The 25,988-nt window shown below is 24.8% G+C and overlaps 1 protein-coding gene across 1 annotated transcript in view; it reads right to left on the bottom strand.

Moving 5' to 3' along the window:
• Positions 1–2,093: 2,093 nt before the first annotated feature.
• LOC111638774 (protein disulfide-isomerase A5-like) overlaps positions 2,094–25,988 on the bottom strand; it is a 45,696-nt gene continuing 21,801 nt past the window's right edge. Inside the window, exons 2-6 of the mRNA XM_023384529.1 lie at positions 23,026–23,208; positions 17,915–18,055; positions 5,647–5,829; positions 4,030–4,173; positions 2,094–2,374 (exon numbers count right to left, since the gene is read on the bottom strand). Of these exons, the coding sequence (XP_023240297.1) occupies positions 2,094–2,374; positions 4,030–4,173; positions 5,647–5,829; positions 17,915–18,055; positions 23,026–23,208 (932 nt within the window). The remainder of the gene's footprint in view (positions 2,375–4,029; positions 4,174–5,646; positions 5,830–17,914; positions 18,056–23,025; positions 23,209–25,988) is intronic.

Here is a 25,988-nt window from a genome sequence, read left to right as displayed (position 1 = left end):
AGGAATTCATGGTATTTTTGTCTTTTCTCCAAAGTACCAAATTCCAAGCTTTGTTTATAATACTAGCAGGCACTTAGAGCAATCACACTGATAATATATTCATGATGTAACCTGTATGAAATTCCTTTTATGGATTGTATTTGATTTCATTACAGTTAAATATTTTTAAGAATCAGTACATGTTAATAAAACAAAAAATTATTTTAAATTAATTGCATTGATTGGCTATGTGTGAGATGGATATTTAGGATAAAAAATATATAGAATGTAAAAATGTTTTGATTAAAAAATTACTTTAAAAAATTAAAGAAAATTTTTTAAAGTAATTTTTTAATCAAAACATTTTTACATTCTATATATTTTTTATCCTAAATATCCATCTCACACATAGCCAATCAATGCAATTAATTTAAAATAATTTTTTGTTTTATTAACATGTACTGATTCTTAAAAATATTTAACTGTAATGAAATCAAATACAATCCATAAAAGGAATTTCATACAGGTTACATCATGAATATATTATCAGTGTGATTGCTCTAAGTGCCTGCTAGTATTATAAACAAAGCTTGGAATTTGGTACTTTGGAGAAAAGACAAAAATACCATGAATTCCTAAACTCAATAAATCTTTTAAAGTGCCTTAATTAAAAATAAGCATTGTTGCCAAGATTTAGGAACACTTCGTCAAAATTCCACTGATTGATGACATTCCAATAAAATAAAATTTCAATTACATTTGACAAATTAAAATTATCTTTGACATTTAATTAAAAAATAATAATTATATCATTATGCAGCAATTTCATACATAACTTTATTATATTATGTCAATAACATATCAATTTAAAATACTGATGATTGATCAGGCTCGGTTATTGGTATGTCACTCTCAACAGTTTCAACACCTTTCAATGGAGAAAAATTTAATTGTGCTCAATGCAAAACTGATTTAACGCACTGTAAGAGCAACTTAACTTTAGAAATGTTCAACTAAAGAACTTTAAATACATTGAGTTTAGGAACTTACTCATAAACAAAATTGGTAGGGCCTGTTGCGCACAATCAAAATTTGGGTGAATGATTCTGAATTGTTAAACATGATACATGCACAGAAGCACTCTATTGGAAATTCTGTTATTTTTATTATATCATCATTTTCCAGTAGATAGAATAAAAATTAGAAGTTTTAAAACATATGTTAAAACAGCATTTGACCATATGAATTCCACATTTTCAAATTTTGCTTTGATATACATTTTACAGTTGTTTTAGTTTAAATTATTTTTCATTTGAATATGAGGAATATGAAAATAAAGATGGATATAATAATATTAATTTTCAATTTTCTCTTTTAATGTCTATCCAAAAATTCTCCAACATTTTATAATTTCGTTATCTAGCTTATAAGACAATATATAAAAGCTTTAAAGTTTATATGTGTGTGTATCAATAACACAGTATTTTTATCAAAATCAATATTTACAAAGCTCAATTCTACCTAGAGACTATTGAAATTCAATTTAAATTTAATAAAAATGATTCTTAAAATTAACCAGTTTGCTATAAAAAATTAAAGTTAACAAATAAATAACTGTAATTCTATTTAAGTTTTATAGAAATCAATATAACAAAAATTTCATATAAAACTTTTATTTTACAGTGTAATTCTTTCATAACAATTTTAGTAAGCAGCAGATCATATAATAAAAATAACTAAATAGTAATATTTGCAATAAATTATCACTAATAATTAACTAATGCAAATTACTGTTATTAATTTAAAAACAAAGTTAACAATAATTAATAGCTATAATAAAGTAATAACTGCAGTAAATAAAACTATAAATTAATGAAATAGAACAAACAAAAATCTCTTATTTATAAAACTCAATCCTTATTAATATTTATCTTTATTAAATTCAAATTGATTTTCTCAGAGAACTACATAAATTAGAGCTTAAAAGTCAACTAGAGAAATAAAATATAAATAAGAGAAGTAAAATATTTATTCTCTAATTGATATGTCTAGCATGAAAGCACTTCAGATTTTTTAAAAAGTTTTTGTTCCAAGAAAAACAATTTGAATTGAATTTACTTTTGCAAAGCTTCCTTATTATAATAAAATAAAATTATATAGATTGTGTAATTACAAAATTTCTTAAAAAGATATAAAATTAAATATTTGAAACCTTGATAAAAATTTGGCAGTGTCTTCTCAAAATAAACTAAAGCAGGTCTTTCTTCTATACCATAATCTTCACAAGCCCTTTCACTATCAGTTTTGACAAAAGTGATACCATCTTTTTTTGCTTCATCATCAATATTTTCTAATTGATCCAAAACTTTCATACTTCTTTTACTATCACCATCATCTGAATAAATTATATAATTTAAAATTTTTTCTTTCAAAACTTAATATATTTCTATGTTATTAAAATACAGAATAAAATTGGATAAAATTAAAAATAGAATGTTATTACTAAATCTTTAAAATAGTTCAATGTATTTATAGCACAAAAATAATAATGATAAATTTATACAAAAAAAGCTTTATTTGTGTTATAATTTTATATATAAAATTCATAAATATATTAAAAACTATTTTAATATAGTCTATTATTAGATAGACTATATTAAAATAATTAGCAAGTATGATAATTATTCTAATATAGCCTATAATTAAGTCAAAAAGAAGGATTATTAATATTTTTGAGAATGTTTATTCTCTTTTTCAGAAAAGTATTTTTAAAAAATGTATAGTCTAATATTTTTTTTACTCTTTTCACCCTGTGGGCACCAAGAGAGCCTTTTTTTTCAAGCCCATTGTAAGTTTGGCAAGGTCCACAGTGAAGCAGCCAGGTAGTGAGGGATGAAATCTAACTTATCTGACAGATCACCCCTAAAAAATTCCAGAAGTTTCTTGATTGCCTGGATTCCATTCTGGATCTCCAGAGTGGTAGACTGATGCCTTAACTGCCTCGGCTATCTGGCCAGCTCTAGCCTGATATTAGAACATGTAATCTCAAACATACAAAATATAAATTATTTATATTTTTTTGTGTAACCTAACAAAACATAATAACTTGAAAATAAAGTTTTGCAAAATTTTCACCTATTATTTTAGAATAATTGTCTTTAAAACAGAATAATTCTGTTATATTCAGTTGAAGATTTGTTTCATAATTTTAAAATTCTTCAATTCTTCAATAGAAGCTTTTTTCCATACTGTAGTTATTTTTGATCAAGCTTCTTGATCAAAAATAACTACAGTATGGAAACCTTGATAAAAATTTGGCAGTGTCTTCTCAAAATAAACTAAAGCAGGTCTTTCTTCTTAAAATATTGATTGATCAAGAAGCTTGATCAAAAATAACTACAGTATGGAAACCTTGATAAAAATTTGGCAGTGTCTTCTCAAAATAAACTAAAGCAGGTCTTTCTTCTTAAAATATTGATTGATCAAGAAGCTTGATCAAAAATAACTACAGTAGAGCATCGATTATCCGACTCAATTGGAGACTGGGGTTGGTCGGATAACTGAAAAAACGGATAACCGAAAAATATGAAAAAATAAATCATTAGTATAGTATATTAGTATATCCCATGTAATTAGTATATTGCTATTAACCTACTTCGCGTTGAATTTTCATCGATGTTAAGCCTAACAAAAATTTTTTAAAATAATAATTGTTGCTATTGTATCGTTAAAAATTAGAAAATTAAACCTCATTTAAATACTGGCTCCCTTTCATGGTCGAGCCAGTGTTGCCAGCTAAAACACGTAAAAATAATATTAAAGTAGCCAAGACATAGCTGAATATTGTTGTGCCACATCACTAGCGGGCATTTGAATTTGCCTACTAGAACGCGGTTGGTTAACCAAGGTGATAGTTAATTGGGGGTCGGATAATCAATGCTCTACTGTATTACTAAAAATTCTGTTAAAATTTATTTAAAATTCAAAATACAGTATAATTTTAATTCTTCAGTCTAATTTTAAAAAGTAAATGAAATATTTAGTACATACAAAATAAAACTGCTAAATGTGACGATTTCTGAACCAAAGCTTCTAAGGCATTTGCTGTTACATCTTCAATTAAATCATCATCATCCCCTATATCTTGAAATTCAAATAACCACTGCAAAACCTCTTCTTCATTCATAAGATCTCCTGTATTAAAGTGAACAAAACAAAACATATAAAAAGATTGTACTTCGATAAATATTTCGAAAAATATAATAATTATATTGCAAAAAATTGAAGGGTCCAATTGCTCATATTAATAAGAATTCAAGTCTTTTCTTTCTTTTTAAGAAATTAGTAAATTTTCTCATTTTCTTATAAAAATTTAAGAATTTATTTTAAATAAAGGAAATCAAACTCAGATAGTTCAAAGTCCCGTTAGTTCATAACTGTATTTTTGTACCAGCCAGGGATATAGATATATACATGTTAAGCAAATCAGTTAGTTCAAAATATGGCTACTTTGAAATTGGAAGTGAAAATTCTGTCTAAACCATAATATGAGTATGTTAACTCATTTGTTTAGATCAAAGTGCCTCCATACAATAAGAGAACAATAAACTTAGAACAACTCTAATCTGGTCAATATGGCTTCGCTTGTACAGTAATACATTTTTGGGTCTCATCTTACTCAAGAACTACCCTTTTTACTCTTATCTGATAAAATACGGCTGGTTCTTGGGATTGCAAAATTAAGCAACAATTGGGTAGCAGATTGAGATTTGTAGGGCCTAGGCTACTACGTTTTTGGGCAACTTACTACTTTTTGGGGTAACTTTAAAAATAATTCAGGCTACATTTCTATGAATTCTGCTTTATTTTTCACAAAACCTATCTGGTGACCTGTGAGGTTCTCACCAGACATGTGCTGTTTACCTGCAGTTTATTTATATTATTATTATAAATTATTAATTAATGAAAATAGTGTTCTGTATACTTAGCCGTACTCCATTTACTTAATAAATTACTAATACAACAGATAAATGGTATTTGGCATTGTGTGCAGAAATATGGAAATCTTGGATAATTCAAAATCGAAATTATTTTGTCCCTTGAATTTCAGACTAACGAGGATTTTCTGTATAATCATTTTGTTGAATAGCCTCTGAAGATGAGATCTTTGTGTCCAAAATTTTTTTCTGTTGATAATAATTCCAAAACAAGCAATTTCATTCAACTTTCTCTATGACCTTGAAATCTATTTTGTTAAATATATCACTTATGCATTTACAGATGGAGACTAGGATACCTTATAAGTAAGTATATATAGTAAGTATAAATCATACACGACTACTTTGATCCATTTCAAAGTCATGCTGATCCAAACAGTGGCAGGCTTGATAGAGACACCACACCACAGCCGTTTATTTGTTAGAAAAATAAAAATACAAAGGACATATAACACAAATCATTGCCACAGACAGGTGAGAAATTTAACATATTTACATAATATTATTTTTAAAAAATTATTTAAAGATAATAAGATTACAACTGAAAAAAAATGCAATCATCACAGAATAAAACAAACTATTTTAAAGTATTTAAACAATCTTACATAACAAGAATAAAACTTATAAAAATTGTTGTAATTTTTTTTTTAATATTAAAAAATTATTTTACCTTGATAAAGTATTGGGATTTTCTTCCTGTAATAAACAAGAGAAGGTAAATCATCTAAGCCATACTCTTCTGCAAGATCTTCATCAGAAATTTTTACAAAACCAATATCGTGACCATCAGCTTCATCATCAATGTTTTCAAGTTCATGCAATACCGCAACACATTTCTCACAATCATCCTTATCTACAAATAGTTTCCATAACATCTTAAGTTTGTATTTTTTTTAAAATATAGATAATAAGATGTTAAACATTATTTAAATAGATAATTTGTAAAAAGGTCTAAGTAAAACAATTTAATTTAAAAGTTTTCACTAAAATTTTAAGAAAGTAATTATAATATTTTTAGTTGATTTCAGAAACCAAATTCATCTAGTAAATATTAACTAGATGAATTTGGTTAACTAGATTTTTCTGCATCCATTTTCCAGGTACAATGTTTAAAAGAAACATTATACCATGAATAAAGTACAACAGTATCTGAAAATCTTGGATAAATAAATTTAGTTCTTAAAAGCAGTTTTACACAGTATTTCTTATTTGTTAATAATATAAAATTTTAAAAAATAATTATAAATAGATCATTACTTTTAAAATGCCATTCAACATTTACTTAATTTTCCATGTAAAGCCAAACCTAACAGATATTTAATAAACAAATGATATAGCTAAATTCTTATAATATACCATTGGATCATCAGACTTTGAACTATGATATACAATCAGACATCAATTAATCATAATGTAGCCCATCAAAAACCTGACTATATCATTTGATACCTTCAATATTGATATCACACACCATCCAGAGAGAAAGTGTAAGAAACAAATAACAGAAATTAAATTAAAAATTAAACAGTTTGCAAAAGGACAAAGAAACAAAAAGGCTTTCATTAATATTATTTACTATGAAATCGCTGAAAGGGTTTTTCATTACAATTAAACATTGAAATTTCAATGAAAATACTTTAAGGGAATTAATACAACTGAAATAAAAACAAGAAAAAACAAGTCATACTTTGAGTGCTTTTAGGTATAACATCATCATCAGAAAAATGGCTTTATCAAATATGACTGTGTAGAAATGTAACATTGTTGCTCAAGATTACAAAATCTTGAAATCAATGCATAATATAAATAACAAATAATAGAAAAAGGCAGAAAATTTAAATTATTAATTTTTTTCATATTTGTTGTTTCCATTTTACTAACTCCTATACAGCATTTTCATTAAAATTTTATTTAAAAGGAGTTTTCTCTTTTGTGAATCACTAAAAACAAAATTAAATCTGTAACTGCTGTTTTGCTATTTAATTTTTGTAATACTGACCTTCATTAATTAAAAAAAATTCAATATTAAATTTTTTAAATAATTTTTTTTTAATATTTAGCTTTAAAAGTTGAATTTAAAAGTTGATAAATAAAATATTATGTACGTTTTATCATTTCTAATAAATAATAAATATTAAAATACATAAAAATAGGTTGCTTTGTGTCAAAGAAAAAAATCACTATAATTCATTTTACTGGAAGAAAACTTATCTGCAATAGAATGCCTAACTTAAAATCTCAGAACAGAACAAAGAAACATTAAATAAAATTACAATCAATAAATTTATCTTAAATTTATATATAAAAGGACAAAATTAATGTTATGTAAAAATTTTTGACAAAATATACAAACTTAAGATAACCATGTATGCCATATTTCCTTAATTAAACCTTTGGGAGGTTTATCTTTAAAACATACGTATCTTCTGGGGTTTATTTTTATACTTTATTTGAAGTTCTAGGGTTTTTTTGAGGTGGGTTTATCATCTTACAACATGAGACAAGTGAGTAAAAATTGAAAGAAGTATTTTATGTTTGTTTTATACTGTAATATTGTAAGTTTTCAGAACTATCGAAACAGTTAATTTATTANTACAAGTATGTACTGTATTTACAGTACATGCATTCGTAAATTTAGATTACTTTTTTTTGTACTATATTAAAAACTAAAATTTATTTGTTTGTAAGCTTAAAATAGATTTTTATTAACCATATATTATTAAAAATGCATTAATAAATAAAATACAGAACAGGGAATGGTAATTTACGGTTTAGCCTAGTGATAAGTAGATTCGGAGACAAGTAAATTTGACTTGCGTCGTTTTCCTGGAACCAATTACCGACGTAAGGCGAGGTATACCTGTATACTTTATTTATAATTCAAAAAATACTTTTATATAGTATCAAAATATATAATTGGAATAAAATAAATTTTATTTCAAGAATATTTTATATTTTACACAATATTTTAAAACCATAGTGATCATCCGCAACACAAAGTTAAACTATATGCATCTCAAATATTACACAAATTGAATGAATCTAAAATTAAAAAAACTTTTTTTTTAAATGTAAGCTAGTGTATTGTGCTAGTAACTAGTATATTTAGCTAGTATATAGTACGAAATTAACTTCAAAAAAACACTTTAAAATCAAACTAAACCTAAATTTCAGAGATAAAAAATAAAGTCTAAAAATTATTAAAAATTATTAAAATTCAAAACAAAAATTTATGATTAATATAATTTCAAAAACAAAAAAGTTAAATATGACAATTTTAAAACATATTTTTCATCAAAAATAAATATTTTAAAATGAATTAAATTAATTAAGGAAATTTTATATTTAGTTTTTTTCAAATCAGAAGAAAAGGATAAGAATATTTAAACAAATGTTTTTGAGAAATTTATCTCAAAAATGTTCCTCCAATACTAATACTTAGACTTCTTCAGCTAAGGAGTTAACTACAACTTTAAATAATAAAAATGAGTCACACTTTTTTTTTTAATTCTTTCTTAACTAAAAAAATAAATATAAGTAAAATGAGCTTATCTTGAATTTTATTTAAGAGAAATCCATTTTATCTAGACTTTTATTTACTAGTCTATATAACCATTCACATAAATAAAATACAAATAGAGGATTTTAAGTATTAATGCTGCTCTCTCAATTACTGATTGAGAGAGCAGCATTAATTTGTTAAAAAAAAGATTGATTTATGTTAAAACTGATGAATCATATCCAAATTTACTGAAACAGTTCTGCATTTTTTACATTTCCAAAACTTTGGAAATAGCCCAGCTATTCTATAAACTGATAAATGCAAAAATAATTTTAAAAAATAAATTCTGAAAATGTNAAAGTTTTCACTAAAATTTTAAGAAAGTAATTATAATATTTTTAGTTGATTTCAGAAACCAAATTCATCTAGTAAATATTAACTAGATGAATTTGGTTAACTAGATTTTTCTGCATCCATTTTCCAGGTACAATGTTTAAAAGAAACATTATACCATGAATAAAGTACAACAGTATCTGAAAATCTTGGATAAATAAATTTAGTTCTTAAAAGCAGTTTTACACAGTATTTCTTATTTGTTAATAATATAAAATTTTAAAAAATAATTATAAATAGATCATTACTTTTAAAATGCCATTCAACATTTACTTAATTTTCCATGTAAAGCCAAACCTAACAGATATTTAATAAACAAATGATATAGCTAAATTCTTATAATATACCATTGGATCATCAGACTTTGAACTATGATATACAATCAGACATCAATTAATCATAATGTAGCCCATCAAAAACCTGACTATATCATTTGATACCTTCAATATTGATATCACACACCATCCAGAGAGAAAGTGTAAGAAACAAATAACAGAAATTAAATTAAAAATTAAACAGTTTGCAAAAGGACAAAGAAACAAAAAGGCTTTCATTAATATTATTTACTATGAAATCGCTGAAAGGGTTTTTCATTACAATTAAACATTGAAATTTCAATGAAAATACTTTAAGGGAATTAATACAACTGAAATAAAAACAAGAAAAAACAAGTCATACTTTGAGTGCTTTTAGGTATAACATCATCATCAGAAAAATGGCTTTATCAAATATGACTGTGTAGAAATGTAACATTGTTGCTCAAGATTACAAAATCTTGAAATCAATGCATAATATAAATAACAAATAATAGAAAAAGGCAGAAAATTTAAATTATTAATTTTTTTCATATTTGTTGTTTCCATTTTACTAACTCCTATACAGCATTTTCATTAAAATTTTATTTAAAAGGAGTTTTCTCTTTTGTGAATCACTAAAAACAAAATTAAATCTGTAACTGCTGTTTTGCTATTTAATTTTTGTAATACTGACCTTCATTAATTAAAAAAAATTCAATATTAAATTTTTTAAATAATTTTTTTTTAATATTTAGCTTTAAAAGTTGAATTTAAAAGTTGATAAATAAAATATTATGTACGTTTTATCATTTCTAATAAATAATAAATATTAAAATACATAAAAATAGGTTGCTTTGTGTCAAAGAAAAAAATCACTATAATTCATTTTACTGGAAGAAAACTTATCTGCAATAGAATGCCTAACTTAAAATCTCAGAACAGAACAAAGAAACATTAAATAAAATTACAATCAATAAATTTATCTTAAATTTATATATAAAAGGACAAAATTAATGTTATGTAAAAATTTTTGACAAAATATACAAACTTAAGATAACCATGTATGCCATATTTCCTTAATTAAACCTTTGGGAGGTTTATCTTTAAAACATACGTATCTTCTGGGGTTTATTTTTATACTTTATTTGAAGTTCTAGGGTTTTTTTGAGGTGGGTTTATCATCTTACAACATGAGACAAGTGAGTAAAAATTGAAAGAAGTATTTTATGTTTGTTTTATACTGTAATATTGTAAGTTTTCAGAACTATCGAAACAGTTAATTTATTAACTGTATTCTGGGTTACAGCTACATTTAAAATAATTAATGTTTTCATAGTTAATTTTGATTTAGCATACTTCATTATTTCTTGTTTGGTATATTGTACTAAAATATTTTTTCAGCAACATATTAGTGCTGTTTTGCCAAACTTATCACAATGACTTCAATACATTTTAACACTCATTAGAGTATTACAATATATCAAAATAATATTTGATTTAGCATCTTCCAATTTGATTGTTATGTTGTCATCAATGTCTCTTTTGATGTGATAGTCAGAATCAAAATTTTGACTACCATCTTCTGATTCAAACTCATCATCTCCAATTCATATTTTCCTGATTACCTATTGGTTGATGAGCTCTCAACTTATAAACTCAAACATGACTTTCTCATGTTCAATATCTAACAATATTTAAAATTTTATTTCCAAATATGTTTCCCTAAACCTTGAAATAGAGACGTCCAATTCTGGACAATTTAAAGAGGTATTTTTAGTAGTAATAGTTTACAGTGACAGGTAAGAAATATTAAGTAAATTTCTTATCTGTCACTCTAAATAACATTACCCTATACACTCCAAAAATACTTTAAAAATTACATTAATTTCTTTAATTTCTAATGTTATATAACAATTCATTAAATGATAAAATATGTTCATTCATAATTAATAATTTTTTTGAAGTAAAAATAAAAGTATGTAATTAACCAAAAAAGTGACATATATACTTGAATTATTAAACAAAAAGATGAAGTTATGTTGAAAAGTTAGTCTTGATGAAACCAATCCAATTCTGCAATAATGAATCTACATAATTACAATTATTATATGTATTTTTCAAAAATTGTTTTGATTTTTATTATGAAGATGATTATTGTTATTTATTAAATTTTTCAATGTTAATTAATTTACAGATAAATCTTATTTAAAAGATTCAAATTTTCAATAACTGAATAAATATGTGATAATATCCGATTTTGATCTGCAAGCTTTACAGAGTGACTGGGAAGCTAATAATATATTGTTTCGTTTTAAAAAATAAGACTTACAGTAAAGTTGAAGAAAGAGAATATATCTATATGGAACATTAAAACTGAAATAATAATTTATAATATTCACTTTTATAACCAATTAAAAGGTAGTTTTTGGACAAAAACCAAAATGTTATGTCTTTCAAATCCGACATTCACCCAAGTTTAAGAATTACTTAGAAGACTATTTTATTCTCACATTTCTAAGAATAAAATAGTCTTCTAAGTCAGGGCTTCTTAAACTATGGGTCGCGACCCCATTTGGGGTCGCTTAGCGAAATCTTGGGGTTGCTAGATTTTAATGCAAAATATTGAAAATAATTTGTGAGAGTTTGAAAATGGCATGCTTTGTGTGATAGGTTTCGTGAGTTGCGCTTTGTGTCACTTCTGGTGCAGAGAGACAACGATTCAGCAACACTGTAGTGTAAACTAGTGTAGTGTTGTTGCTTTTCACTGTATTCAGTTGTCTCTGTTCCATTGTAACACAAGAGTGAACTGTGGTAGTACACCATTATTGTTTTTGCAAAATTTGTATATATCTGTATTTTATATTGGGGGGGGTCGCGAAAAAAATCACAATCATAAATGGGGTCGTGAATAAAAAAAGTTTAAGAAGTCCTGTTCTAAGTAATTCTTGAACTTGAGTGAATGTCAGATTCAAAGGACATAACATTTCAGTTTATTCATCCAAAAATTCCCTTTTAAATTGTTATAAAAGTTTGTTTAAATTGTTATACTAATATATAATATTACTGAAAGTGGTTTAATTTAAACCAATGGTCTTCAAACTTTTAACATCTATGGAATTCTCAGGTATAAGTAAGTAATAAAACCTTTGCAATATGGTTCAAAGAAAGAAGTAATATATGAAAAAGATTTTGAGACTTAATTATCCACTGTAATTAATTTACTGAATTAAGTAATGTTTTTTAACAATGAGTGAAAATGGAAAAATGCTAATGTTTTTAATCTTATTAAATATATATAGCTATAAATAACTATACTCAGACACAAACAGATAAAAGTGAAATGCCAGAATTGAATAGGAGAGAAAGATGGGATAAAATAAGGGAAGGTGGACTACAATGGCAGTGGTTAGTATTTCTCCAACTTCACCCATTGTTAAAGTGCATTGCTTAATTCAGAAAAAGATTTCAATGTTCTCTTTATTTTCTAAGCAATAAAATCTTATAGTTGTATAAGATAATCATGAAGTAAACAGCTTGTTTGTTAAATTATTGACAGAATATTTCACCAGATATCACATGTCTATTGATTTTTAATACCACTGCTAAGCTTAATAAAAGTGATGAACAAAAGTACTTTTGTGCCTATTCTTGTTTGAATTAAACTAAATTAATATTGAAAGATAATGTATTTATTAATTGCAACTGTTAAGCTTCTTACACAATTCACTTTACCTTTTTTTAACTATTTCATTTTAATGAGAGATCTAGAAAATATCATAAAATAATAAATATATAAATTTAAATAATAAATTCCACTCTTCGTTTACCAAATTTGCAGATCAATTAATGATGTTAATGTCTGTAGTAATTTTTTTATGAACACTAAAATAAGACAGTTCAAATAAATTCCCTCATCAACATTATTACAGTAACCTTTTCAAAAATCTACATATTAAGAAGTTATACACTTCATTGACAGTAAATTTATCAGTCCACAAATAAGAAGATTCCCTCAACTTTAGAGAGATCCCAAAAAAAAGTTGACTTTTTTCTTATAATTTTAAAAAAAGCTTTATGATTCAATAATTAAAATGTTTAAATAAGGCTCATTCACTTCCACTTTTATTTCATTTGAAAGTTTGTTTCTATGAAAAAAATCAATTTTGTTTTTCATTTGCTTAAAAAACCAATATTTACAAAGATTATGGTCTAGGTTATCTGTTTTTACAAAAGGGCCCCACTAATGAGCAGTGATAAAAGTCCCAATACTTTAAATCCTTCATTGTTCCACATGCAACATTAATTGATATTTTAATATATTGTAATGAACAATGAATTATTACTTATAAATTTACAATGCAGTTACCATGTATGTCTTCCAATGCTGCAATAAAATAAAAAAATGTTTAAATTTTTCTACTAAAGAACTTTATTATAAAAGTTTGTAAGTGAAATTCTCTTTTCCATCTTCAAACAAATATTAAAACAATAGGACTGTCATAGATGTAGAGGATAATCATAAATAAAAGTAAATCAGTTATTACCTTAACATCTTCTCATATTAAATTTAAAAAGAACAAAATTGTAATTTAAAAATTAAAAAATTCAAATTAAGTTGTTGATTATATTCCTATAGCTTTTGTAAATTTTAAAAAAAGATTTTAAAACTTTACTAGAGGATATTCCACTTAATAAATCTTGATATTTATTTACTAAATAATTGTAATCGTTTGGATCCATGCTTGAATTAATTTCTTTTTTCTTGTTTATAAATGATATAAAAATATTAAATTTAAATTTTTATAATTTTTTTATAAAATTTAAACATACATAATTGGAATTGTCTCAAATTATTAATTGTAATTAAACTTTTATTAGTACTGGTATAAATATTATTTTAGTATATTGATATTAGTCTTAATATTTATGAATTTATATTAATTGAGAGTTTTCTATTCACAAATACTGTAAGAAAAAGTTAAATTAGAAAAATTTTTAAAGAGTGGAAAAGATACCACAGAAAGAATTTTAATTCATTATTCTGTACTTTTATTAATAAATTTAATTTTTAAAATACAAAAATAAACATTTAGTTACTTAAAAGATTACTCATTTTAAGCAGCAAGCTACATATTGATAGTTTTTAGTACTAACTTAAAACATTGGACAAAAATTTATAATGCATGTAGTAAAACTTATTAATAACAATAATTCTTAAACATGTATCAAAAACATGCACATATTAAACATGCAATTATAAAACATTAATGTGAATGCATAGAAATAGATTCAAAATTAGTATTTTCAAGTCTTACCTAGGTTACCTAGGTATGCTTCAACCACTGAGTGTACTGTGATGGCATTTTGAATTACACAAAATAATTTTTTTTTACACTGGCACATATTTGTAGTACATAAATCAGTTTGGCCTAGGCCAAACTAGATTATCCTAGGCTAAACTAGTATATCCTGACATGCATAAGATAAACTAGTTTGGCCTAAAATCGGGTTTGGACGGTAACATATGCAAATAACAAAACAAAATAATAATCATTTCTAAAAGTTGCATTAGTTAACACATCCAGAATATTTATTTGATTTTATTATGTTTTCATTTATTTACTTAAATAACAATATCAAAAGTAATTCAGTAACTTTTGACATATAGTCTAATAAGTCTGTGAAGATTTTCCTACATATTTATACAGAAAAACCTACAAAACTGAATAGATTGATAGATGTCAGAAGAGAATGGAAAGATATCAGTTACAGTTTCTGTAATGTGATGAATTGAAAGTCCAGGTGAGCTAATAGATGTATTCTTTTATCTGCATTTTCTTTCCAAAATACCATAAACTTTTCAAACAAGACAATATTTTTCATTCAACCAGTTATTGATCTCACATAAAATTCTACATTTTATGTACATCTTACAATTCTACTCTTCTATAAACATGAAGTATAACTTTTAATCAATCAATAAAATTGCAAATAATAATTACAAAAAAATAAAATTATACATATAGGAAATGTCTCATCCTATTTACTTCAAATTTTGATAATCACACAAAACTGATATAAAAATTTCATTTAACCTTCTTGTTTTCACACCAAACACAAACTTTCATACTATTTATAATAATAATAATTTTTCATATTGATTCAAGATTTTCATATATTGCTAAAGTTGATAAATGTAATTATTCACAATTATAACTGATATGACAAAATTATGAAATATAAGACAAAATTACAAATACAAATGATGATGAAACTAAAAAAAATAATTTATTCTGGATAAAAAAATAAATTTATTCATGTTAAGCTTTTCTCATGCTAAAAAAAGATTTCTATTATTAAAGTCCATGCTATTATATTATTATTGTTATTAATATAAAATTAATGTTTTAAAGCATAAGGATATTTCAGGCATATATAGTACATTAGTAATTTGTTATACACACCTCTTAATCCAAAGTTTTCATTCCCAATATATGAACTAGTTACAACTTGTTCTGAAGTAAAATACATCATGCAGTCTCCATATTTCAGATTCCTAATGATTTAATGATGAAATGAAATTAAATAATTTATCAATCATATATTAAATTTTGATCATTATAATAGAAAGGAAAGTACTGAAATTTTGATAAAATAAGACATCTTTTTCTTTATGATTATTCTGCATAACTTTAAATAAGTTTTATTAAATCAAATAAATTTCATTTAAATTTTAAATAATTACATTAATATACAGTACAGTATATAGATAAATATAAATTGTGTAAAGCATTTTTTTGATTTTTTTGATGAATGATGTAAAATCACACAAAGTTCTTACAGCAGTTAAGAAAGTATATTCTGAAAATAATTTTATATTCATTTCAAGAAAAATAAAAATCTTCATATGATGTTGATTATTAAAATAATATTTCATCACATACTATAGCAGAATAAGGGCTGTTATCTAAGGAAACTGAAAATTTTCTGCACTATGTAATATCAATAATAACTAAATGGTACAAGCTAAACCCTATAAAAGACTAAAAAATTATCATTCTTATTCAAATACTTTTGTAATTATCTAAAAATTGTGCTTTTTCTTGTAATAAATATACTTTATAATATTCTTGTAATTTTCTTGTAATAATACAGGCATACCTCGACTTACATCGTTTCGAGTTACGTCGTTCCCGATTATACGTCGCTTGTTAAAAAAGTATATGGAAAAATAAAAATCAAGTTTAAGTCATTTTATTCGACTTTACGTCTGTCCGCCACAAATATTGAAGTCGTAATATCACTAGATAAACGTTTAAAGCACATAAAATCATATTAAAATATATACAAGTATGTACTGTATTTACAGTACATGCATTCGTAAATTTAGATTACTTTTTTTTGTACTATATTAAAAACTAAAATTTATTTGTTTGTAAGCTTAAAATAGATTTTTATTAACCATATATTATTAAAAATGCATTAATAAATAAAATACAGAACAGGGAATGGTAATTTACGGTTTAGCCTAGTGATAAGTAGATTCGGAGACAAGTAAATTTGACTTGCGTCGTTTTCCTGGAACCAATTACCGACGTAAGGCGAGGTATACCTGTATACTTTATTTATAATTCAAAAAATACTTTTATATAGTATCAAAATATATAATTGGAATAAAATAAATTTTATTTCAAGAATATTTTATATTTTACACAATATTTTAAAACCATAGTGATCATCCGCAACACAAAGTTAAACTATATGCATCTCAAATATTACACAAATTGAATGAATCTAAAATTAAAAAAACTTTTTTTTTAAATGTAAGCTAGTGTATTGTGCTAGTAACTAGTATATTTAGCTAGTATATAGTACGAAATTAACTTCAAAAAAACACTTTAAAATCAAACTAAACCTAAATTTCAGAGATAAAAAATAAAGTCTAAAAATTATTAAAAATTATTAAAATTCAAAACAAAAATTTATGATTAATATAATTTCAAAAACAAAAAAGTTAAATATGACAATTTTAAAACATATTTTTCATCAAAAATAAATATTTTAAAATGAATTAAATTAATTAAGGAAATTTTATATTTAGTTTTTTTCAAATCAGAAGAAAAGGATAAGAATATTTAAACAAATGTTTTTGAGAAATTTATCTCAAAAATGTTCCTCCAATACTAATACTTAGACTTCTTCAGCTAAGGAGTTAACTACAACTTTAAATAATAAAAATGAGTCACACTTTTTTTTTTAATTCTTTCTTAACTAAAAAAATAAATATAAGTAAAATGAGCTTATCTTGAATTTTATTTAAGAGAAATCCATTTTATCTAGACTTTTATTTACTAGTCTATATAACCATTCACATAAATAAAATACAAATAGAGGATTTTAAGTATTAATGCTGCTCTCTCAATTACTGATTGAGAGAGCAGCATTAATTTGTTAAAAAAAAGATTGATTTATGTTAAAACTGATGAATCATATCCAAATTTACTGAAACAGTTCTGCATTTTTTACATTTCCAAAACTTTGGAAATAGCCCAGCTATTCTATAAACTGATAAATGCAAAAATAATTTTAAAAAATAAATTCTGAAAATGTTATTTATAAAATATTCAAAAGTAAATTTAAAAATTCTTTACATCAAAACAGCTTTATTTTAAAATTACCATCTCTCCTGCTTAATTAGTTGAAATGATAAATAGAATTGGTTTTATTATAAAGTTTATTCTACTTACAAAATAAGACAGCTACAAAATCAGTATCTTCAATGAGATTTTCTAAAATTTTTGCATTCACTTCTTCAATTCTATCAGGTAATTCCATAGAATCAAGATCAGTTAGCCAATCTAATACTTTTTTTTCATCCATCAAGTCACCTAAATTATTTATATAATAAAAATTAAATAATTAATATTTACAGTTTAAACAATTACATTAATATATGAATAATCTACTATCTTTTACAAAAAAATATTCTAATTTCTTATCTGAATAACTTTAAATAACAATGGTCATCATATCTTTAAAGAAATCATGTTTAAAAAATTTCATAAATATTATTACAATATATTCTATCATTAGATAAGTTATCAAACTTTCTGTTATAATAATTGAAAATAAAATCCTTTTAGAATTTCTTCAAAAAACTGAAATGAACTACTACTGAATCTGGATTGAAGAACATGCTTTTGTTTTTAACTTTTTTTAGATCTTTTGAAATATTCAATTGCATAAATAAAAATATAGGAATATATGTCTACATACAAATGCATACAGTTTTATATTTTGAAAGATTAAAAAAACATGTTCAAACTATTTGAATTGTTCTTCAAGTTATATCAAAAATACTCTGTTTCAAGAAGTATTTTTAAGGTTTTTAAAATGATTTCATTTTTAAATTGTTCTACAAAATTTTATTTGAATATGGAATCTGGGAGTTTCAAAAATATGATTTTTTTAAAACATATTTGTTTATACATTCATACATATGATGAAACAGGTTTTAAAAAAAATTGTTTAATTGTTATTTATTATATTACAAATTGAAAAGAGAATAAATAACAGTTTAAAAAAATACATTATTCTAATAAATTTTATTTTTGTAAAATTTTAATGAATTAATTCACTTGTGAAAAGTACAGTACATTTTTCATTAAACAATTATTGTAAGCGAATAAAAATTATAACTTCTAATGAAAAACTCCTAATTATTATTTTAAAATAAACTATTAAATTAATATATTATCAATAATTTAAGTATTTTTAAAACAAATATTTTTCCTGAAAAACAAAGCATTGCTTTATGCCCATTATTTTATTACATTTCTTCATCAAAAGTACAGTTAAAAGTTACAGTAAATTACTGTAATTTTTAAATGTGCTTTTTGAAAATGAAATATAATAAAATAATGCAACTGAGTTAGAATGATCAAAACAAAAACCTGCAGAGTCAAATTTCAAATAATTAACATAAAAAAAGATTGTTTAGAACAGGTCTAAAATTTTCCTTATTCAGTACTCTTAGAACAATCTTACTGTATTTTTTAATCATATTGATTAAATACTGACTAATTTCCAAGAAATATGTAACTATGGTGTAGACTTTAGACAATGATAAAATTACAATCTGTATAACTGTTGCTAAGCAAATTTTTAAAAAAATCCAACAAGTTGCGTAACTTTCCCAGTTGTTAAAAAAATAACTTTTACATAACATAAAAAATAACTTAATTATAATAAATAAATTGTGTGTAGTGCCATCTGTTATGAGACTTCATTATAAAAAAAATTATATTTTTAATTATTATAAAATGCTAAAAAGATTAATTTTGAATGAGTTTTATAAAAAAATTGTAAATGCTGATAAAGAGTAACATATTCATTAAGTCCGACCCCTTGAGATACAACACATGACATCCTTTTATCTCTTCATCCTCTCAACTTTTAGCCACTAAAATTTGACAGCATCAATGCCCCTTACCATGCCAAATTTTGCTTCTTAATGATTATCCCATCCCGAGATATTAAATGGAATAGACACCAACAGACACACATCCATGAAATTTTTTCTTTGTTTTTTTGACTTTTTTTAGATTCAGGAGCTCTCAAAACATGGAGTGTGGCAACAGCTTTGGTAATAAATCCAAAAGCCGCCACCAGGAGGAACTGTGAACCGAACAGACCTGGCAACCTGACCTATAACTTCACTTTGGATTTGGACCTCACTCTAGATGCCCATGTTCTCACCTCTGTGCTCGACTTGTACAAACGCGCCATATCTCATGTATATAATAAATTTAAGTTTTTTGTATATAGTCTTGTTTGTGTATCATAATTAATTAAGCACGAACCAGCGCTACATGGAGATTTTCAGAATAAGAAATCAAAAATCTGAGAATTGAATTTAACACGATTCCAATACTTTTCCTTGTTATGTATATATAACAGCCAGGAAAGTAAAACCCAAGCTTAAATTTTAGTTATTCTTATGGTAATGGACTATAAAGTCTTTTATCCTTCACTGAACCAGCAGATATTACTCTCATTAACATTGTAGCTAGTATCTAGCAAAAAAACCTAAAAACGCAAAAAATTTGATTATACATTCTAATCTTGTTATATATAGTTTCCAGTTTAAGTTCCAAGGGCAATATTGATCCCAATAAAAACATTAGGTTCCCAATAGCAGGTAACATGATAGAAATAGCTGTTAACTTAATATTAAGTTAATAGAGAAACTATTAGGAGAACAATCTTAGGTATATAGAGAAACATACTGTAGATGACCTAACAGTCTAGAACAAGGGGCACCAAACTTTTTTCACAATGGGCCAGATAACTGAGAGAATGACGAACACAGGCCGCATAACCCTTTTGTTCAATACAATACACTGAATACACAAAAAATAAAGACAACCACCAATATATTTATTTACCAATATACAAACATGATGGCTGTAGCAAGCTCATAATCACTTTTCTTAGAAACTTCATTGATAGTACTTACACAAAAAGCACACTGATATCCAAAGTGGCAAAAAGTAGCCAAATTTTTCATTTAACTGATTTTCCAAAAAATTGTGTTATGTCAGATGCAAAAATCAGATTGGACAAATTTGTACACTTTTACTTACACTTATTTTAATTTTTTTTACATAGTAAGTTTATCTACAATCTATCATATTTCCATATAAATAATTATATTTTAGCTCGTTTGTGGCATGGTGCGGCAGCATGCCGGATGAACTGACCTCTCGAGTTGGATCCAGCCTGCAGGCCATAGTTTGGTGACCTCTGGTCTAGAACATTACTGAAAAATATCATAGATTTATGGACAAAATTAATAAAAATCTAATCAGAGCAGTGTTAAACTTAGGTCATTAAAGCTAGCACAAACTACTATTTACAGAAAAAAATAAGATCTATACAAAAGTTTAAAAGAAAAAAGAAATCCTATCCTACATACATCCAAACAAGAAAAAAAAATACAAACAAGCTATTATTTATTGTGATATTGTCACAATGCCGGGCTGCAATCTTTCATCACAATGCTCTCAATTTTTGTAATGTCTTACCCTGGAAGCAAGCACAGAAATTTCTCATAGACAATCTGTAACAGATATGTTAAATCCTGTCCCTCATCACCCTCATTGTGTACCTGGAAAAACCCACAATGGGCATGGAAAAAAGGCCTTCTCAGTGCCCACAATGTGAAAAGAGACAAAAATAAAAAAATATAAAAAAAAGTGCTTAGATTATCCTCATATACAATAAAATAGAATTAATTTAACAAGAGATTACAATGTATAGATGGTGAAGAAAAAAGTCTTAAATAAAGATTGTAACAACATAATCTATATCATAAAAGGATTCCCAAATAAAAACTCTTTCAAATTCAGTTCTCACCTTAAATGATTAATATAATTTACCTCTTGATTTTTCACTCTAATATTTTCTGTTCATTACATAAATTGCTTTATAAGTCTTATATGATGAAAGTTCGTAGCTTTTTGAAATTTTTCTAATGTAAATATTTCATTATTTTAATTGCGATTCTGAAGATGAAAGCCCTTCTGTTAAGTACTTTTTTGCCTTATAATTTAAAAAGTTATTATTCATATATTTATTTGCTTCCATACATTTTAAAATAAATAGCAGAGATTATTGTCTATCTTTTTCTACTTAAATCTGGAAAGTAGTTAAAAGAATCTTTTTATCTGCAAACTAAAATTTTTGATGATACCAACTTCTATATTCCAATTTCAGATGACAATTAATACTTCCTAAAAGTATTAAATAAATAGTGGTACATTTGACTTCTAAATTTAATTATTTTAGAAATCAGTTAAAAACAATTAAAGAACAATCAGTACTGATGATGTAAAATACATTGTTGAACATATATGTTATTTATTGCTTTGAGTGTAATATCCTTTGTTATAACACTATACAGCAGTGTTTTTCAACCTGTGGGTTGCGACAAAAAACTACAATTTCAGCGAGAAGGCTGTACCTGTTTATTATACAGTACAGTTGGTTTTTTGATTGACATTTAGGTCTGAATGATGGGTGTTGCCTGGGAGGGACCTGAAAATGATTGCCGAAAAAGTGTTGAGCTGACTTGTATAAAGAAGTAACAAGTAGAAGAGTTGAAGTGAAAAACCCTCATCCAAAAAAAAAAAAAAGTAAATAAATAAATAAATAAGGTCAACAGCACTCCGAACCCATTGTTATTATAAGAAGGAAGTAACATACTATACGTGTCTTAAGTTATTGTCGATTCTCCTTAAATTCTCATTTTAGTCAACAGTAATTTCTCTCAACAGAAAGAAAATTAAATACATAATTTTTTAAATGACTGATATAGTTTTAATGTGGCCCTACGGGGGTCGCCAGAATTTTTTAACTTGTAAAGGGGTCACGTATTCAAAAAGGTTGAAAAACACTGCTATACAGGATAAAAGTGTCAACAGAATTGGTAACACAATCAAAACTGTCTAGTGTAATGTTACTCAAATTGAATCATCGTGAAGAGGATAGTTGTAAACTATCGATAGTACTTGCAATTTTTGAATAAAACAGTTTTAGTGCCTTAGTAATATGCATTTAATCATTTGACAAAACATACATTGATATCAATTCAGTTTTATTACTGACTGAATATAATTATTATATTTAAGCATTATGTTAGAACTAAAACCAAGAATAAATTTTTTTATCTTTAATTTGTCTTGATAACAAAAAATTAATAAAGCAGTTTATAAGGCTAACCTTAAATTTTATAAAGGATTATATTAAAAACTTAATATTTAAATTCAAAAATAAGTGTACAAAAATAAAAAATTACCCTCAAATACAGAAGGTTCTTTATTTCTAAAGTAAACAAGGGCTGGAAAGGAAGTAGCACCAAATTTCTTGGCCATAGATTTTTCACAACTTTTAACAAATGCAACACCAAACTTTTCGGCATCGTCGTCTATATTTTCTAAAGAGGTAAGTATTTTATCACAATTCCTGCATGTCCGCGTATCTGAAATAACAATAAAAAGAAATATATATAATAGAAAATATATTTTGATATTCATTTTGTTAATTAGCATAATAAAAATTTAACCTTATATGCTACTTAAGTATGAATAAAAATCAACTAAAAAATAAATCCAGCAACGAGTTACTTAACTTTCCCGGCAACATTAAAACTGTGTGACGCCATCTGTTACGATATTTTAGTTTTAAAAACTTTATATTTTTTAACTATTATAAAATAGCAAAAAGCTTGGTTTTGAGGGTAGGGATGGGTTTAATAAAAAATTTTAAATGCTAATAACGAGGAAAGTCATCATTAAGTCCTACCCTACTCGAGATATGATCCTCCTTTATCTCCCCACCCCGTCGACTTTTAGCCACCATTTTTTTTTTTTTTTTTTTNAAAGAATTTTAATTCATTATTCTGTACTTTTATTAATAAATTTAATTTTTAAAATACAAAAATAAACATTTAGTTACTTAAAAGATTACTCATTTTAAGCAGCAAGCTACATATTGATAGTTTTTAGTACTAACTTAAAACATTGGACAAAAATTTATAATGCATGTAGTAAAACTTATTAATAACAATAATTCTTAAACATGTATCAAAAACATGCACATATTAAACATGCAATTATAAAACATTAATGTGAATGCATAGAAATAGATTCAAAATTAGTATTTTCAAGTCTTACCTAGGTTACCTAGGTATGCTTCAACCACTGAGTGTACTGTGATGGCATTTTGAATTACACAAAATAATTTTTTTTTACACTGGCACATATTTGTAGTACATAAATCAGTTTGGCCTAGGCCAAACTAGATTATCCTAGGCTAAACTAGTATATCCTGACATGCATAAGATAAACTAGTTTGGCCTAAAATCGGGTTTGGACGGTAACATATGCAAATAACAAAACAAAATAATAATCATTTCTAAAAGTTGCATTAGTTAACACATCCAGAATATTTATTTGATTTTATTATGTTTTCATTTATTTACTTAAATAACAATATCAAAAGTAATTCAGTAACTTTTGACATATAGTCTAATAAGTCTGTGAAGATTTTCCTACATATTTATACAGAAAAACCTACAAAACTGAATAGATTGATAGATGTCAGAAGAGAATGGAAAGATATCAGTTACAGTTTCTGTAATGTGATGAATTGAAAGTCCAGGTGAGCTAATAGATGTATTCTTTTATCTGCATTTTCTTTCCAAAATACCATAAACTTTTCAAACAAGACAATATTTTTCATTCAACCAGTTATTGATCTCACATAAAATTCTACATTTTATGTACATCTTACAATTCTACTCTTCTATAAACATGAAGTATAACTTTTAATCAATCAATAAAATTGCAAATAATAATTACAAAAAAATAAAATTATACATATAGGAAATGTCTCATCCTATTTACTTCAAATTTTGATAATCACACAAAACTGATATAAAAATTTCATTTAACCTTCTTGTTTTCACACCAAACACAAACTTTCATACTATTTATAATAATAATAATTTTTCATATTGATTCAAGATTTTCATATATTGCTAAAGTTGATAAATGTAATTATTCACAATTATAACTGATATGACAAAATTATGAAATATAAGACAAAATTACAAATACAAATGATGATGAAACTAAAAAAAATAATTTATTCTGGATAAAAAAATAAATTTATTCATGTTAAGCTTTTCTCATGCTAAAAAAAGATTTCTATTATTAAAGTCCATGCTATTATATTATTATTGTTATTAATATAAAATTAATGTTTTAAAGCATAAGGATATTTCAGGCATATATAGTACATTAGTAATTTGTTATACACACCTCTTAATCCAAAGTTTTCATTCCCAATATATGAACTAGTTACAACTTGTTCTGAAGTAAAATACATCATGCAGTCTCCATATTTCAGATTCCTAATGATTTAATGATGAAATGAAATTAAATAATTTATCAATCATATATTAAATTTTGATCATTATAATAGAAAGGAAAGTACTGAAATTTTGATAAAATAAGACATCTTTTTCTTTATGATTATTCTGCATAACTTTAAATAAGTTTTATTAAATCAAATAAATTTCATTTAAATTTTAAATAATTACATTAATATACAGTACAGTATATAGATAAATATAAATTGTGTAAAGCATTTTTTTGATTTTTTTGATGAATGATGTAAAATCACACAAAGTTCTTACAGCAGTTAAGAAAGTATATTCTGAAAATAATTTTATATTCATTTCAAGAAAAATAAAAATCTTCATATGATGTTGATTATTAAAATAATATTTCATCACATACTATAGCAGAATAAGGGCTGTTATCTAAGGAAACTGAAAATTTTCTGCACTATGTAATATCAATAATAACTAAATGGTACAAGCTAAACCCTATAAAAGACTAAAAAATTATCATTCTTATTCAAATACTTTTGTAATTATCTAAAAATTGTGCTTTTTCTTGTAATAAATATACTTTATAATATTCTTGTAATTTTCTTGTAATAATACAGGCATACCTCGACTTACATCGTTTCGAGTTACGTCGTTCCCGATTATACGTCGCTTGTTAAAAAAGTATATGGAAAAATAAAAATCAAGTTTAAGTCATTTTATTCGACTTTACGTCTGTCCGCCACAAATATTGAAGTCGTAATATCACTAGATAAACGTTTAAAGCACATAAAATCATATTAAAATATATACAAGTATGTACTGTATTTACAGTACACGCATTCGTAAATTTAGATTACTTTTTT

The sequence above is a fragment of the Centruroides sculpturatus genome, unplaced genomic scaffold (assembly GCF_000671375.1).
Source record: "Centruroides sculpturatus isolate CEXI.00-Female unplaced genomic scaffold, Cexi_2.0 scaffold592, whole genome shotgun sequence".
NCBI lineage: Eukaryota > Metazoa > Arthropoda > Arachnida > Scorpiones > Buthidae > Centruroides > Centruroides sculpturatus.
This window is presented reverse-complemented; position numbering and strand designations above follow the sequence as displayed.